We start from the raw sequence: 13,575 nt of genomic DNA on the forward strand, positions 1-13,575 counted from the left end.
CTAGAGCTCGTTCACATTCCTCCACACCTCATAGAGAGACTCAGGCTTTCCTTTTACAGTCTGCAGAACCTGATGTTTAATTAAATGGCAGCGCTCCAGAGAACAAAGTGAGAGAGAAGGGACAGAGGGAGGAGAGGAGCAGGTGTTTTCTTCACCAATCATTTTGGCCACCTGAAATGCAGTCCAGCAGAGGCGCCCCTCTGACTACGAGTCATAAAACACACACACACACACACACACACAATTATTCACACTCATATACAGTCCAGCAAGTTTATCTTTATTTGCTGCAGAATAATAAGCTATGTAATATTTTGGTCAAAATGAAAACTGTCATCATTTAATCGTCCTCATGTCATTTCAGACTCATATGACTTTATTTTTTTCTGTGGAACATGAAAAGGCGGGATTTCCAGGCCGATCTTTAACATGCAATCAAATTAGCCAGCAACGAGTGGCTGTCAAACTGTAAGGATAAGATTGCAACCAGATTTCTGAAGACATTTAGTAGCTCTCCATTGACAAAAACAGACAAACATGCCTTGTTCTGAACTCCCCTGCTGATTCGTGTCACTTTTAATGAATGAAGCTCAAGGCTCACACACTAATATTTTCATCTGTCCTACACATGTTGACCTCTGAACTTTGCTCTCAGGGGAGAGTATCTCAACAAACTGGCTGGGGTTTGACTTTGGAAGTCTACAGTCCTCCTGCTAATGCAACCCAACTCTCATTCACTTCCAAACAAGAACACATTCCACGTGGCAGACCAAACTGAAAGAAGAGAGACAAATCTCACAACAGAAGGATGAAGGAAATGCCATCCAGCTGTCACATACTTCCTTTACGGACAAGAGAGTCAACTCGCAAGACAAGAGATGAAAGAGAGAGGGGGGGTTTGCTTCTTTTTGTTCGAAGGTTCTGTGTCAGTGTATTAGTCTCTAGTCTTCTTGACCGAGGCCTTAGTGACCTCCTGGTTGCCAGGGATTTCTTTTAAAGAGTGAGAATGATGTGGAAACGCCCCGTTACACCTTTACAGACTCAGCGCAGGTCAGTGACTAAACGAGGGTTGTTCTTTTTTTACAAGATGAACATGTTCCAGTCACATATCTTTTCTTTCAGATAATCTGTTGAGTGTCAGTGAGATTGTTTGATAAGTTCAGAGAAAGCTGTGGTGTGTCTAAAACACAGTTCTGATGTGGCATCTTCATATACTTCAAACACAGACGTGACCAGACAGGCCTGATCTTAACTGTGATGTGGTTCTGAGCTCTTTTTCACCTGTCCAAGCTGGACTGTTCAGGACGAGCCGAGTCAATGCTTGTGTGCACATGAGAGATGGTGAAAATAAAACTGTGAGTGATTCTTGACCATGCAAAACTCTTTATTGTGTGTGTTCTTTGTAGGCCCAAATCAAAAGAATAGGAAAGGACATTTTTGCCTTTGAGTGAAAAATAAAACCAGCAACTGTGAGCTAAAGTTTATAAGAAATAAAATAATATTTATGAGATATAAAGTCACATTGTGAGATATAAAGTCTTAATTATAAAAATTAAAGTTGTAATTACAAGATGAAGTCACATTTACGAGAAAGTCACAACTGTGAGAAATAGTCATAATTACTTAGATACTAATATGAGATATAAAGTTGCAATTATGAGACAAATACAATTATGAGAAAAGTCACAATGTTGACAAAGTCGTAATTGAGATATAGTCACTTATTTATGATATACAGTTGCAATTATGAGAGATATGAAGGCAATTATTAGAAAGTCACAACTGTGAAAAATAGCCATATTGAGATAAGTCAATGGGATATAAAGTTGCAGATATGAAGACAATTATGAGATATGACGAGATAAGAAGAAAGTCACAACACAATTGAGATATTGCTTTACTACTTTCGCGATATAAAGTTTCAATAAATATAACATTATATAATGTGATTTTATTTCTCATAATAATAATGTGATATAATAATGGGATTTCATTTCTCATAATTGTCTTCATTATTATGAGAAATAGTCTCAGCTGTGAGAAATAGTTGTAATTAAGATATGAAGTCACTACCAGATAAAGTTGCAAACACGAGAATTGGGAGATATAGAGTCTTAAATATGAGAAATAGGTGCAAATTTGATATATAGTCATATTATATTAATATATCATTATATTATATGATTAATTATGGTATTTTATATCATTTTCATTACAGAATATATTCATAACTATGCTTTACATTTAATTACTGTATATATTTAAATCTAGAACTTGTATTCTTTTTACTCTAGTGGAAATGGGCTTCCATAAAAGAGCCCAGCACTAAGCCTCTATGATATTCTGATTTCTATTAAATCTATGAGATTTTTTCAGCTGTTTTTTTTTTTTATATGTGTGAGTTTTAACAAACACCACTAATAGATTATGAGATAGTGAGGAGCATGTTGATGTGAAAGAGACAAAAGCACACTCAATGTTTGTGCTTCCCCCTTCACAAACACACCTCTTGCACGACGTGCCAGGCCCCTCAATCCACACGTTAATAATTACAGCAGGATCTCAACACCTCCGCATTAACACAGAGAAAGAGACAGATATCCTGTGCTAAACATCCACCAGCATCCTGCAGCACGAACAATAAAGAGCAGAAAAATCCTCTTGAAACCAAACTCATATTAAAGGAAATAGCAAAAGACAGGACCTCCGATTATATAGCCCCTAGCAAAGACACGAGTGAGGAGTGCGGCATTAAAGTTTCACCAACAAACCTGGCTCCAGTTGAAGCACATAGAGTTTAAATCCTAATCCCTGAGTCAAACAGGCATGATGGGTACTAGATAAGTCTCTCCAGAGCCTAAGCCTTTCCACAAATATGTATTTTTAGCAAAGAGCGAATAGCTTGCACCAATGATATGTATGGCCTACAGGCATATAGTTCATATCTAGTTTTATTGGACTGGCATCTCTCCCAGAGAGGTTATTGTGTTAGCATGTGAGCGTCACGTCTGACTGGATGGCAAGTTCATACAGGTTTGAAGCATCTTTCACACTCCCTTCAACAACCGATTTAACAAAACAGTGGTTCATCTTGCTCTTCCCCCAGTTTTGTTGAGATCACATGCTTTGAAGTTCAGTCTGCATGAAAGGAGAAAACCAGAGCGCTAACTGTGGATAAGGAACAAAGGGCCGGAGGTCTTGCTAAGTGAGCGGTGAAGCATTTCAGCCAGCCCTTATGATGATGAGAGAGTATATATCTTACAAAGAACATGCACACGCAACAGACATGTGATAAACGAGACACGGATTTCCACTAGCATGCGCACACCTAACAAAGTGATTAGCATTAGCGAGTGATTGTTTAGTTTTTTTCAGAAACAAGATGATAATGTCGAAGGGCTCTACTTAGATGGCTACAATGGTTGCAGCTCTTTGGTGTTTGAGAGGAAGGAGGGCGAGTCTTTTGTTAGTGGTGTAACGCATAAATTAATTAGGCAGAATAAAAAAGGCAAACTCTTTTCACCCCCTTCACCCTGCTCTCTCACTGGAGCTATTGATGATCTGTACCACAAATTCTTACAGTGGTAACATGGTGAAGAAAAAAAGAAAAGAAAAAGAAGGCCTCTTTAAACCAAGGATAATAATGACACTTTACAATGAGGTTCCATTTGTTAACATTAACTACATTAGAAAAATACTTCTAAAGCATTATTAATTAATCATAGTTGATGTTAATGTCACCATTTATTAATATATTATCAGTCAAAAGTTGTATCTGTTAATATTATTAATGCATTAACCAACGGAAACGTATTGATTAACAAGATATTAGCACCTTCACACCAAAGGACGAATAACATTCTGTATTATGTTTTTTAGGTTTTATGATGCTGTGTTTTGTTAGTGTCTTTGTCTGGTTTTTTGATTGTACTGTACAACACTTTGGGCTGCTCACGTGGCAGTATGTGCTCTATAAGAAACTAAACTAAACTATAATTGTGTTCAAGTTTAACAAAGTGAAATTTTGAGATATCAAAAAATGTAGCAATTTTATAAAGATGCAAATGCATCATAATAATAAATCATCTGGTGACCTTTGGAACACTATTTTAAACGTACTATTACTTGGGATGCACTAATTGCAATCCTGCATACTAGGATATAATTCAGAAATGAAAGTATAAACTGACCGGTTAGTCTCCACTACATGAGTCCAGTCATCACCTCATTGCAAGTTTAAGATCTTTCTGTCTTTTTGAGGAAAGGCCACAGGCGTTTTGAGACCTCTGTAATTGAAGGGAGATAAATAAGCTCTCTAAGAAAAGCTGTGTCCAGTGGCTCGGACAAAGCACTGACAGACAAGTAAGAAAGATGGGAGACAGAAAACCCAAAGTGTTTGAAAATAACAGCATGTCTTTCTGATAAACAACAGACTGTCAGCAGCTGTGTAACAGAAGTGAGAGACAGAGACTCAACTGAACAGGACAATGACTGCAGCAGGTGAAATCACATACAACAGCTGTCACACATACAAGGGTGTTAAATATACAGTAAAAATACAGACACTCTGTCAAAACTGTGCTCAAGGTAAAGTCACAGTATAGCCAAAAACACAACTGAGTGAATGTAACATTTTACACATTGCACCTATGTTGCTATTTACTAAAACCATTGAAAATATTTTTACATTTATATAAAGCTGAAATAATATAAAATATAAATATTAGATGAAAAATTAAAATGATAAATGAAAATTAGAAATATTGTCTTGGCATATAAATAAAATACTAAAACTAAAAAAAAAAAAAAAAACTAATGCTAACCAGTAAAAATTCAAACCTGAAAATATGCACATAAAATAATGTATAAGTACACAAATAATAATAAAGTAACACTGAATTGTACTTTGTATTAAAAGTAATCTTTTCCTTAAAAAGGAAGCAATCTTAGAAATAGCCCTAAATGTATAAAAACTAGACATAGCAGATTTTCTTATTAAAGTAAATTGTAAAGCAAAGTGTGTAACAAAAACAAAACACCTGTAAGTTCAGTACCTCAGGAATTAATTTTACAGTTGTTTGCCATTTGAGCGTAGTTGTTTATAGTTTTATTTGAGATCATATGACAAGTTACACATTAATATTAGGGATGCACCGATATGAAAATTTTGGCCGATACGATAACTCTTAATTTTTGAAAGCCGATAACCGATATGTTGGCCGATAAATCTATATCCAAATTGTTATATACTTTTTGAGAGCCTGATTACAAAAAAGGTCTCATCATTAAAAGCCACATCCCAAACACTTCAACATAAGCAGCCTAGTTTGAACGGTGTACGTTTTAAAAATATTTTTACTCTCCCATTACCAAATTTAGTCATAAAAAAGCCTTACAAATAAATAAAATTATGCATAAATAATGCAAACAAGTCACTGGACATCATTACACATGTAAAGAATCAAAATGAATGCGCCACAGATCAATAAAACGGAATAGCCTCTGCACGGACAATAATTAAATGATTTTAATGACTAAACCATATTGTTGATGAAAATAATAAGAGAAAAATACAAGTGGTTGTTGTTATTAATAATATATCAATGATTTTGAAAAAGTAACAAATTAATACCACTGTTTTAAATAGCAGCCATTGAGCTGCAGCTCAAGCTGAAGCTGAAGAGCTGAATGAACACGGTAAACTGAAGCGTTTTGCTGGCAGCTTATTTAACTCAAGGAAATGCATCCTGAGATTAATATTAATACAACATAAACATAATATTACAACTTATATATGAAATGACAAATGACGCAGTTATTGCATGCTATAGTCAGAATGTGTGATCCTGTTGTGGATGCGCTCTTCCCATAACAACGCGCTGAAACACGGCAACTAAACCCAAAGAATTCACAACGTTTTATTATAATAATGTTCTCATTAGAATGTTATATACACGACATTCCCACTCATAGTTATTAATGTTGTGCACTGCTGTTTGAGCTGCGTGCGCTGAGCTAAAGACGATCACCGGTAAACTGAAGTGCTCTTTTAACTTAACCAAACGCATTCTATATGAGATAAATCAGATATACATCAAATAAACACAATATTACAACGTACAATTGCACAAAAGGCTGCAAACGAACAGCGCGCATCTGAAGTGTCTCTGAAGGAAATAATGCATTATTTATCGGCTTTAAGATATCGGCCAAATTTTCTTATCAGGCCGATACCGATAACAGAAAAAAATGAGCATTTATCGGCCGATACCGATATGGTGGCCGATATATCGTGCATCCTTAATTAATATAGATTTGAGGTTGTTTTAAATAAAACATGTTTATTATTACCCAAGTAAATGTGTACAAAAGTCTGAAAGCACAAGTTAAAATGATCTTATTTTGCTTATTTTTCTCATTTAAAAAAAGAAAAATTTGAAACGTAACTCTTAGCATTTAGTATGTCCCCCTAAAATATTATTTCCAGATAGAAATCAGAACTGCAATCTCAGATTTTCATGTGCTATCAGACTTTTGGATCTCATTGTATATGATATTAAGGAGAAAGTGTCATGGTGCAAAACATGGATTAAATATTAAAAGTAAAAAGCAAGTTTTACCGTGTCATTTATCCTCGTATGACATATAGGAACAGGAAGTGACACAAGTAAGTTCTTCCAAGCTGTATTGTAGTATAGCAGCTAAATTTCAGCATTCCTGCAGAACAAACATGTGCTTTCAGACAGAGGCACATCTGTTTCAGAGGTGTGTGAAACACACGCTTGGTCCCACAGTTATTACAGTTGAGAGAGTAAGCATTGATCACTACTGCTTCCTAGTGGTCATATGTTTCCTAGCCTGTATAGGGCTCAACAAGAACAATGAATCAGCGATTTCATCAATAATATGAAAACAGTAGAGCATTTAACCAAGTTATAAAGGGAAAAGCAACATGTCCAGTGTACAGACTCAAGTATTATTTAAAATGATTTCTTTTATATTTTTTTCTGACATACATGAATCATTCCAGTTTTGATGACTTTACTATTGTTCAGAAATGTGGACAACTGTAATCACCAGAAATGAAGACACCAACAGAAAGACGTGTAAATACTGTTTTATTGTAAGAAATGGACTTCAGTTAAAAATGTGGAACTCTTAACAGCCTGCAAGTACAAAAACAGGGAGAGGGCCCACAATGTACTGAGTACCTTCGCTACAGATTGTTCTTAAAGGCCACAGAGCATTGAAAGGAAGGTAGGAAAGGTCAATCACTGCCTTTAACAGACATCACCTGCTTCCAAACTACTTCCTTCCACATTTTTACTTGCATCCACCTTGTGCCAATATTTAGCAGTTCGGCTTGTGTGAAATTACAATGGGATATTTGTCAATGCAAGCCCAGAAATGTGAGTGTCACTTGTTTTCCTATTGTCTCCTATTTAGAACAGACCCAGCGCTGTTATATTTGCCCAACTGCAAAAATATTTCTAATCCAATGAACCAAAGCATCCAGCAAAAGGGCTTTTCTTGCACAAACAGGCAAGTTTTTAAGGGTCAAAGTATTTATAGCACCAATAACAACTCTGATTGCCGGTTTTGCATGTGCTATTGATGTCAAATGCAACATTGAGAACTACACACAGAAAAATTCATATTGTTTTGAGAATGACCAGTGCACATGAAAACAATGAAGCTACACGTCGGAGAAAGTCAGAGCTGGCACAGTGATCTAAAGTCAGAATCATGCTGAATCTCCTAAAAATGACAAATGAATTGAGCAAGCATTGCCTGAAAAGGTAACTCGTATAGATCAAATTCAGAACTCAGGCTTTTAGAAAATGAGCGAGAAGTAAAACGTTCATCTAAAAAGCAAATGTAGTTTGGGGAATGGTCTTGAAAGAGTGCAATATTTTAAAATAACTCAAAAGATTTCATGTTCACATCTTGTGTATTTAAAAGATTTGTCTGAAAGTAACAATATTCTGCTGCTGCTACTACTACTTCTACAAAGAATAATTAAAAGAAACAAATTTTTTAATGTAAAACTTTAATAACTTGAATTACAAACATCTACCAAGAGACAGTGCGAATGAAAGGACAGAAAAACGCATTAAATATAAGGCAGTAAAAACAGCTAGAAAATGGGCAGTGTTTGTCGTGTCAACTCAAATTTTGGCTGAGTCCACCAACGTAGTGGCTACTAACTTCATACAAATAATTATTTAAAATGAAAGCAATAAAATTATAATAAAAATATTTAAACCCGTGCAACCGTGACACCACAGTACATCAGCATCCTGTAGGCCAAAGCGCACGACTGAGTGTTAGTACAGGCGTCGACTCGAAAACGACACTTCACAACATCCATAAAACAAAGAAAAGACAAACGTCAGACTGGGTCCACTCCCTCCAGACAGTCTGTATAAGGCACAGTCACTGAGGATAGACTGGAGCGGTGGTGACTGCTACCTGCCTCATGCTAAAGCAAGCACCAAAACCATAAATGGAAACTAGGAAGTGAGAGGGTTTTTGCAATGAACTAATGCACGTTTGTCATTCCGTCCCTCGGTTTTGTGTCAGTAAGGTATGGTTCTGAATAAGACGCGATATGTACCACAGCAGTGAGGGGGGAGACGCCACCTATAAATCACTACAGAGGATGTGTCCAAGACGTTTCAGAGACATTTCAAATAAGATAAATACATTTGCAGGTGTCTGAAGTTGCTGAAAGAGGAAAGCAATATTAGATCGTATATTACAGACAGGAAACACACTATTCCTCTAAGAGAAACAGGAGTATCGTGGCAGCCAGAGGTCTGAGGGCATTAAAACAGTTCTTTCAACATTAAGTGTGTCTGTGCATGCTTTTGCAGATGCAATGGGATTCAGTATGAAGTTTGTTCGGAAAAGACCAAATGCATAATATGATGTGTGGATGGCGGGGAAGTGACTGTGCGGAGAGGACAGGAATGAAAAAGGTGAGAGGAGGGTAAAACTGCAACGAATCACATGCATTAGAACTCCTCCTGGTCCTCTGACTCAGCGTCTGGTATGACAAACCCGTCCTGAGAGAGCAACCGAGAGAGAAAGAGACAAAGAGAGAGAGAGAGACAGACTGAGTCATCTGATAAGAAAAGTCTTGCCATTTAAAGATTGTTCCAGTTTTCCACAGCAGATGTTGTTAACCAGGAAACATTCTCCAGAACAGCACAGTGTCTGAACCACTAGTCAGTGTTTACAAGTTCAGTAAATTAATGAACAAGACCGTCTAATGTGGATCTGCAACATGTCTACTCACTTTTTCTGTTACTTGGGAATACTATGATGTCCATAAATTTTTTTTTTATTTTTTATTTTTTAATTAATGAAGTAAAATTCTAAAAAAAATTCTGAATACGACTTTACTAATTTACCATTGACACTGGAGGCTTTCGATCGTGCAACAAATCACGGCTGACTACTAATAGCTCATTTCACCAATACAATCAATTTAAAGGGACAGTTCACCCAAAAATCATTTCCTCATCCTCATACTGTCCCAAACCCATATGGCTTTTATTAGTCTTTTAGACATTAATAGAGATATATCTAATGAATCCTGAAAGATTTCTGTCCCTCCATTAAAAAGTCAATTTCACCAAAACTTTGCCGCTTCAAAGTTCACAAGGAGACTGGTAGAAGTCAAAGCACATTCAAAATGGCAAACAGAAGCTCAAACATGCTTGCCCAACATCCAAGAACTAATGAGGTTGTATTACTATTATGCTTCCCTTTACCATATTTGATGAGCTCTGTGTAAATAAAAGCTAATTAAATTGGTTCCTCTTATAAAATAAACATGCCTCTTCAGAAGACTTAATCTGCTTGATTCTTACTTTTACAATGTATTTATTTAGAAGAGTCCAGGTTTTGGTGGAATTGACTTTCAATGAAGTGGCAGAAATCGCTCAGGTTTGATGAAAATATCTTGTGAGTCTGGAATGGCATGAGGGTGGAAGAATTTTCATTCTAAAATTATACCAAATTGGCCAGGGATCATAACCATATATATTAATATATGAAAAGGTCATGGAATTCATTGGTCAATAAGTGTGGTAACACTGTTAATTACTAATATGGTCTATGTTGACTCACGTCTGTGGCATAGAGAATATCCACAATCTTCTGCAGGGTGGGGTCTCCCTCACCCTCCTTCTCTTGACAGATCAGCTCAATGTTCCTCAGTTTGCCAAAGTAAAAGTCCCGCTCCTTCTCCATGTCCTGGATCGTAGACTTCAAGATGTTTAACTGAAAGCCACCAAATAAACATTTTAGTCATAAAGCCCAAAGCATACTTAGGTTTTATGCCTACGTTTGCATACCAAGTACTATGCTGATGACAAAATGTCCTACTTGTACTGTATGCATGTTGACAAGTGCAAATGATGGGTTTAAAAGATACCCGAAACTCTAGTTTAAACAAGTATAACATTTCATTGCTCTTAACTTCTGGAGAAAAATAGTGCAGACACTAGACATACTTTAAAGAGCAAGTTAAGCGCCTGTGTCCGTTTCACGCTATTAAATAGAATATACAATTTTTAAATGGGGAAATCTTTTTACCCCTGCACAATTCCTGATTGTATGGATTCCTATTTAAACAACTTGATTTTGCTCACAAAAATTGTGACCGCACCTTAATACAATGTGAGTGTACACAGTATAACAAACCTCTTGAATAAGCTCCGCCCTTTCCTCATCCCCACCAGCACCAGGTCTCCTAGCAGAGCTAGGCGCCATCTTGGGTGTTACCTTGGCAACAGCTGCTCTCTGTGGTGCTGTTAGGAATAAGCAATAAGTAGTAAGAGACCAACAAATTAGTCTGAAATACAGGAAATAGCGATAAGCACTTAATAACATTCTGACAGTATAACAGAACATCACTGGACCTGTTATTGAAATGCACCGAAGTGCATTGAAAATAAAGTATTGTACTGCAGTGAAGTGAAAGCAACAAGCTGGCAATAAAATCAACATGAAATCATAATGGACCCATTTACTTCTGGTATGGTGATGCTCACTTTTCACAATTTAATCAATTCTGAATGAATTAAGTCAAGCACACCTTGTTTTTCTCCTTGAATATGCAGTTTAATTTGGAAACATGTCAGATTATGAAAGCAAGATGGGTTGTGAAGACCATTTCATGCAGCTTTTATGCCGGTCCATGAACATAACCATGAACAGTCTAAAATCATATCAGACCCATCACGTTCCCTTCTCTGAAAAGTTTCAGTCTAGCACTTTCCATGTGGGTGGGTTAGCTCACACTTAAAACTATTTAATGTTGTGACTTTTAAAAATCATTTAAACGTCCAATTTACTAGAATGACTGCAACAAGCTCAACTTTTCAGTGACAGTCAGCAACCATGTTACATGTGTATTTCTTAGCTGATACCTCTCATTGTCTATACTGACTAGACTTCAGTGAGCAGATGGTAAGTAGAGAGTGAGATGTATCAGCAGAAACGGGACCAGACTGAAACTGTTCCATAAACTAAAGTGTAGCAACTACATTCAAAGTGTTCCACCATTTGAATCCCCCTACAGACACTTAAAAGCCCAAAAACCCAAGACACATCTTCATACCAATTACAGCAGCTGGCGTCGCAGTCTTAACAGAAGAAGACTGATGGACTGCAGTAAGCCAATGAACATAGACGTTTTAGGCAAGTCAAACCAAGGGCAAGAACAGAATGATCAGTTCATGTATATCTTACTGAAGAATTCATGAACAATGTAATGCCTGCTGGATATTAGGGCTGGGTAAAAATTTCGATATTAATCAGTTCTAATTTTTACGGAACGATATTGATTCTTAAATCCCAATAATTGATTATTCTAGATTGTTTTCAGTTAATGGACGGAACATTGAAGGGTACTTCCCATCCAATATATCACAATAAGCATTGTGCTTTGGTACTTTTAATATGAAATAAAGTCTCAGATTTCAAATTATTTTCATTTTATTGCAGTATTCAAACAATAAATGCCAACGATCATCTCCTCCACATTAATACCAGCTTCAGCACAAAATAAATGACTAAACATCCGAAGGTAAGTTAAAAGAAAGAGTATAACTTTAAAAGCCGTATCCTGTCTCATGTAATCGCTCAATCTGTGTTTCAGCTGCGCAAAGACGTCAATATAACGGCTTGAAATCAATGTCACGTAACGTCACATTTACCTCAGAAAAACATATTCGGTAACCATAAACTTATTAGTCAGATAGAAAAATAAACTGTAGAGAGGGGCATTTTGCTAAATATATGCACCATATAACATATTCATTATAAATTCTACTGTTCTTCAATGTTTAATTTATGTTTGAATAAATCCATCAAGTTTTTATGACAGCCACCATTAGTTTTATATAAAAAAACGAATTGAAGTAGAAATATTATTACCGGTATGTAATTGTAACGTTATTATTTTTAAAACTTCATTAAGTGTAATTTTAACAAATCAGTCAATTTTAACCTTCAATATTATAGTAATGTAGTACCAACTAGGGCTGCACGATAAATCGCATGCGATATTTAACATGCATCTTGTCAGAAAGCCGGTTCTGTAATCAGCGGTAAATCTCCATCACCTGCGGGTTTTCACATTGAGCAGCAGTAACTACACAGAGACGTTGTTCACTGACGAGCTGCGCAAAACCACGTTCATATTCGCATGATTTTTTTGTGCTGCTCGTCAGTGAACAACGTCTCTGTGTAGTTACTGACGAGCTGCGCAAAACCACGTTCATATTCGCATGATTTTTTTGTGCTGCTCGTCAGTGAACAACGTCTCTGTGTAGTTACTGACGAGCTGCGCAAAACCACGTTCATATTCGCATGATTTTTTTGTGCTGCTCGTCAGTGAACAACGTCTCTGTGTAGTTACTGACGAGCTGCGCAAAACCACGTTCATATTCGCATGATTTTTTTGTGCTGCTCGTCAGTGAACAACGTCTCTGTGTAGTTACTGACGAGCTGCGCAAAACCACGTTCATATTCGCATGATTTTTTTGTGCTGCTCGTCAGTGAACAACGGCTCTGTGTAGTCGCATGCAATTTATTGTGCAGCCCTAGTACCAACTGACTCTCATGTATAATTTACAGCATTAGTTGAGAGATTTTTTTTTCCTTGAGAAATTTGGCATGTACTGTACCTGATATATCCAAAATAATCGATATTGCATCGAATCGAATCGGTAATCAAATCGAAAGCTTGTGAATGAGAATCGAATCGTGAAATTTGTGTCAAAACCCAGCCCTACTGGATATCAATAAAATGGGAAAATAAAATAGAAAATACACTATCGTTCAAGATTTTGGGGTCAGTAAGATTTTTAAGGGATTTTTAGGGATAAGCACAAGTACCATTATGATAAACAATACAACACAGGTATGCTCTCTGTTCTAAATAAACACAGCGTCAGCTGACTTTTGAGTTTGCTCCTGCACATATACAGTGGGGCAAATAAGTATTTTATACACTGCTAATTTTTCAAGTTTTCCCACTTACAAAGAATGGAGAGATCT

At 36.5% G+C, this 13,575-nt stretch overlaps 1 protein-coding gene across 3 annotated transcripts in view; it reads right to left on the minus strand.

Annotated features, from left to right (window-relative positions):
• Positions 1–7,105: 7,105 nt before the first annotated feature.
• Positions 7,106–13,575, minus strand: part of LOC107559863 (microtubule-associated protein RP/EB family member 1-like) — a 12,265-nt gene continuing 5,795 nt past the window's right edge. For 2 of the 3 annotated variants that reach the window (XM_016243877.1, XM_016243878.1), the window contains exons 5-8: positions 11,633–11,680; positions 10,714–10,820; positions 10,138–10,290; positions 7,106–9,068 (exon numbers count right to left, since the gene is read on the minus strand). In XM_016243877.1, coding sequence (XP_016099363.1) covers positions 9,018–9,068; positions 10,138–10,290; positions 10,714–10,820; positions 11,633–11,680 — 359 coding nt within the window. In that variant the 3' untranslated portion in view covers positions 7,106–9,017. The remainder of the gene's footprint in view (positions 9,069–10,137; positions 10,291–10,713; positions 10,821–11,632; positions 11,681–13,575) is intronic. The other variant, XM_016243879.1, reaches the window with a different exon arrangement.

Source organism: Sinocyclocheilus grahami, unplaced genomic scaffold (assembly GCF_001515645.1).
Source record: "Sinocyclocheilus grahami isolate Dianchi unplaced genomic scaffold, SAMN03320097.WGS_v1.1 scaffold703.1, whole genome shotgun sequence".
Lineage (NCBI taxonomy): Eukaryota > Metazoa > Chordata > Actinopteri > Cypriniformes > Cyprinidae > Sinocyclocheilus > Sinocyclocheilus grahami.